The 5,000-nt window shown below is 51.5% G+C and overlaps 1 protein-coding gene across 2 annotated transcripts in view; it reads right to left on the bottom strand.

Moving 5' to 3' along the window:
• The window catches only part of cdin1 (CDAN1 interacting nuclease 1), a 93,910-nt gene that overhangs the window by 50,339 nt on the left and 38,571 nt on the right, over positions 1 to 5,000 (bottom strand). For both annotated transcript variants that reach the window (XM_063183547.1, XM_063183548.1), the window contains 2 exons: positions 2,021 to 2,100; positions 571 to 620 (listed from right to left, as the gene is read on the bottom strand). In XM_063183547.1, the coding sequence (XP_063039617.1) occupies positions 571 to 620; positions 2,021 to 2,100 (130 nt within the window). The remainder of the gene's footprint in view (positions 1 to 570; positions 621 to 2,020; positions 2,101 to 5,000) is intronic.

The raw sequence follows: 5,000 nt of genomic DNA, 5'->3' as shown, positions 1-5,000 counted from the left end.
AGTGGGTTGGGTTTGTGGGGTGCCCTAGGGGTGGGGAGAGAGAGAGCGGGGGGGAGTTTTCGGGGGGGAAGCGAGCCGCCATGACTGCTCGGCTCGACGCACAACACTTACGTCGGGCCCCGCCACAGCGCGCCAGAGTTGACAGGCGCATATAGATCAGGCCTCCCTCTCTTCCTCCTCCTCCTTCTCCTTCCTCTTCTGCTGCTTACCGCCCTCCACATACACACACACACACACACACACACACACACACACACACACACACACACACACACACACACACACACACACACACACACGCGCGCGCGCGCGCGCACGCACACACACACACGCACACACACACACCTCGCAGTGATGGGGAACGCTGCTGAGGCGCAGACAGACAGGATGAAAACACCTTCCCCTCTCAAGCAGAACTTTTATGTCAGGTGAGGCTCGACACATTTCAACCCCCCCACCACCCCCAACCCTCCTCTCTCCTCCTCCCCCCCTCCCCCTCCCCCTTAACCAACCCCCTTACCAACGGGCTCCTCGTCAATTTGGGGCTTAAAATTTTATGGGAAAGGATACTGTTTGATGCAGTCAACCAGCGGTCCATAACAGCAGTCATTTATTGTGCACTGAAAAAGAGGCGGAAGAAATATTACAGCGGGCGGGGTGCGGTGCAGAGCAGAGCGGCGGCAGTTTGCCGATGCTTTTGTGTGTGTGTGTGTGTGTGTGTGTGTGTGTGTGTGTGTGTGTGTGTGTGTGTGTGTGTGTGTGTGTGTTTGTGTGTGTGTTCTTTGTGTGTGTGTGTGTTCTTTGTGTGTGTGTGTGTGTGTGTGTGTGTGTGTGTGTGTGTGTGTGTGTGTGTGTGTGTGTGTGTGTGTGTGTGTGTGTTCTTGTGTGTGCGTGTATGTGTGTGTGTTCTTGTGTGTGCGTGTATGTGTCTGTGTTCGTGTGTGTGTGTGTGTGTGTGTGTGTGTGTGTGTGTGTGTGTGTGTGTGTGTGTGTGTGTGTGTGTGTGTTCTTGTGTGTGTGCGTGTATGTGTGTGTGTGTTCGTGTGTGCCATTAAAAACAACCAGCAAGAAGAGCTGAACACACCCGAGACGCCGCCTCTGCTGTCACAGACGGCTGCCCCTCTCCCACCACCACCACCTCCCCCACCCCCAACTCCCCCAACCCTTCCTCAGTCTGACCCCCACCACCTCCCCACCACCCATCCTCATCCTCATCCCCACCACCTCCCCACAACCCTTCCTCAGTCTCACCCCCACCACCTCCCCACCCCACCACCCATCCTCATCCCCACCACCTCCCCGCAACCCTTCCTCAGTCTCACCCCCACCACCACACCACACCACCCATCCTCATCCTCATCCTCATCCCCACCACCTCCCCGCAACCCTTCCTCAGTCTCACCCCCACCACCACACCACACCACCCATCCTCATCCTCATCCCCACCACCTCCCCGCAACCCTTCCTCAGTCTCACCCCCACACCACCCATCCTCATCCTCATCCCCACCACCTCCCCGCAACCCTTCCTCAGTCTCACCCCCACCACCTCCCCTCCCCACCTCATCCTCATCCTCATCGTCACCCCCCATCCCTGGTCATGTGCCTTTATTAGCACAAGACCCCTCCGCCCCTCTATCTACACTTATCTCTGCGACTACCTTCCGGCCCGGCTGGGGACTAGATACGGCACGGCACGGCACGGCACACGTTTTTATTGGTGACACAGATATTATCTACACCTGGAGAAACATCGCCGGCAAGGTCAGGCTGCACCACTCAAACACACAAAACCAAAACCGCCAGGCCTATCTTCGAAAAACCATCAACATCAAAGCAAAAGCGGAAAAAAAACCCCTAAAACCGAACAGTTCCTCAAATTACATTGCTTTAACCTCTAACAATAGGTGAAAGAAGAGAGAGGAAAGAGAGCCTATGATAATTAAAAAATAAAACCCTGCAAATGTGGGATGGAGAGAGCTGTTTGGTTTTGACAAGCGGCGGTGTTGTTTACACCTTACCTGAGCCACATGGCGAGGCAACAGGAGGTCCGGGATCAAAGATGGCTCCCTCAGCATGTTGTTCAGCACTTGCTTTGAAACTGTAGAAGACGAACAACAACCAAAAAAAAAAGCAGAACAGAAAAATATAATGAGCAAATATGTCCAGTATATATAGAATCGTGCAAATACTACTGTATCTATATATAAATAAATAACACCCCAGTCTGATCTCTGTGTGTGTGTGTGTGTGTGTGTGTGTGTGTGTGTGTGTGTGTGTGTGTGTGTGTGTGTGTGTGTGTGTGTGTGTGTGTGTGTGTGTGTGTGTGTGTGTGTGTGTGTGTGTGTGCACAGCACAGCACAGCACAGCACAGCACAGCACAGCACAGCACAGCACAGCAGCACCCACTTCTTCTGATGCTAAATTGGGTGAGGAGGTAGATTCAGTGTCATCCGTGGCGAAGCCGACGCAAATGACATATTTAACATCAAATATGCTGAGGAGCGTCGTCCGTCTCGCGCGCTCAATTGCGCAAGTGCTCGGAGCCTATTGAGATCTTCCCTAGATAAATGTTTCCCTCTCGCGTGCCGGCGCCCTGCGCAGTTTATCTACGTTATGAAGGATGAATATTTTGCATGTTTCATCCCCCCATTCTAGACCCAGCCACCGGCATAAATCAGGGCCACGAGCCAACCCTGAATTGTTTCTCCATTGCAAGGAAAAGCCCAAAAAGAGTATTGAGAGCGAGAGAGAGAGAGAGAGAGAGAGAGAGAGAGAGAGAGAGAGAGAGAGAGAGAGAGAGAGAGAGAGAGAGAGAGCGAGAGAGAGAGAGAGAGAGAGAGAGAGAGAGAAAGAGAAAGATGGGAGGTAAGACAAGGATGGGGGGAGGAGGAAGGAGAGAGAAAAAAAAATCCCTAAATCATTTTTTAACAGATTCGGATTAAATGGATTGTATCATTGTGTGACGAAATGGTTGAGAAACGCCATCTTAATGATATATACATCTGGCCATGACAGAGCTGCTGTTCATGGTGACAATTCCAGGAATGTTTCTATCCAAGAGCTGAGAGCTGGAGAGACAGAAACGCAGAGATGAAGCAACAGACAGATAGAGAGAAAGACAGAGAGTGAAGAAGGAGAGAAAGAGTCTGATGGAGTGAGGAAAAAGACGAGAAGAATGTTAATAATCTGACTGTAAATGAAGGGAGGGTTCAAGTCAGTGGGTGAGACTGGTCTAATTAGGGACAGTTAATATCACCCAAAGCCCAATGAAACTGCACCAACCTTATACAAGTAGTTTGGCTATTTTTACAAGACCTGCTTTTCTCAGCCTCTCCTCCCTTCCCTACAAGTCTCTATTGGCCATAAAGCCTTGTTACGATACCATCGCCATGTTAAAACACATAAAAATTATCTGCCCCTCCCTACGCCCTTCTCACTCGGTACCCCACCTCCCCTCCCCTTCCTCCCTCCATCCTTGCTCCCTCCCCTCTGCCTCCCTTACTCCCCTCTGCCTCCCTTCCTCCCTCCCCTCCCCTCCCTCCATCCTTCCTCCCTCCCCTCCCATCCCTCCATCCTTGCTCCCTCCCCTTCCTCCCTCCCTCCATCCTTGCTCCCTCCCCTCTGCCTCCCTTCCTCCCTCCATCCTTGCTCCCTCCCCTCTGCCTCCCTCCCTCCCTCCCTCCTTCCTCCCTCCCCTCTGCCTCCCTCCCTCCCTCCATCTCTCCAAGGTGCTGCTCCTTGCATCTCATATCAAAACCCTGGAAGAGGAATAACAAATATGCTGCTGTGATCCCAGGTCTATTCTTCCTAGCGCTTCAGAGAGAGAGAGAGAGAGAGAGAGAGAGAGAGAGAGAGAGAGAGAGAGAGAGAGAGAGAGAGAGACAGAGAGAGAGCAATAAGAAAGGAGATGGAGAGAATAGGATGGGGAAAGGAGGGCAGAGAGATAGGGCTAGAGATAGAGGGAGGGAGAGAGAGAACAAAGCACAGTCAGCACTCTTCCTCTGCAGAGAATGAAAGAGAGAGTGTAGAAGAAAGAGAGAGAGAGAGGTAGAGCAAAGAGAGAGAGAGAGGTAGAGCAAAGAGAGAGAAAGAGAAGAGCAGGGAGGAAGCGTCGGCGTCCGGGACGCTTTATTTTCAACCCTCATTTTTCTCCCGGATTGGTGTCTCTTCACACACCGGATACACACACACACACACACACACACACACACACACACACACACACACACACACACACACACACACACACACACACACACACACAGACAGACAGACAAACACACACACACACACACACACACACACACACACACACACACACACACACACACAACTGTACGGTATGTGATGTGCCCCTGCAACCATCGGCCGGCCACTGAAGAAGCAAACCAGGGTTATATTTTCCCCTTGAGTTAGGACACCTCATGACAAATGATAATGGATAATCAATACAGCAAGGGTGAGGGGTGGTGAGGTGGTTGGAGGAGGGGGGTGCGGGGTTGAGGTGGGGGTGTGATGGGCTAGGGTGGGGGGGGTTCAGGGAACAGTGGGGGGAATATGAGGCAGCAAACTTTATGAAGCCGGGAGAGACATATTACTCCTCAACAACACTGGTTTCCCTTAACAAAGTCACTACTCGACTGCGTCTAATAATCTGAAGGAAAATCAAAGGAGTCGCAACCACATCAGCAATATTGGCAACTTATTCCACTTTAATGGCATTTTGATTGATTTTTTCCCCCTGTCCTAATGGTGCTTTTATAGATTTGACGCTGCTCGCTGCAAAACAGTGGCGTGTAATAAACCTCCCTGAAGGCAAGCCGCGGCCATTAAGGCTCTTGTCTTACTAGCACTCATAATTGGAGGTTGACCACCATCACATTTTGGCGGTTCAGAAACACCACACCACCACATACTTGCTGCTACTGCCGCTGGCTCTGAAGTCTTTGAAGGGTCAGGATCGTGTTCCGTCTCTCTCAGTATCAGTCTATATTTGTT

This window comes from Engraulis encrasicolus, chromosome 19, assembly GCF_034702125.1.
Source record: "Engraulis encrasicolus isolate BLACKSEA-1 chromosome 19, IST_EnEncr_1.0, whole genome shotgun sequence".
Classification (NCBI taxonomy): Eukaryota; Metazoa; Chordata; class Actinopteri; order Clupeiformes; family Engraulidae; genus Engraulis; species Engraulis encrasicolus.
The sequence above is the reverse complement of the archived record's forward strand: the minus strand, read 5'-3'. Positions and strand labels throughout refer to the sequence as shown.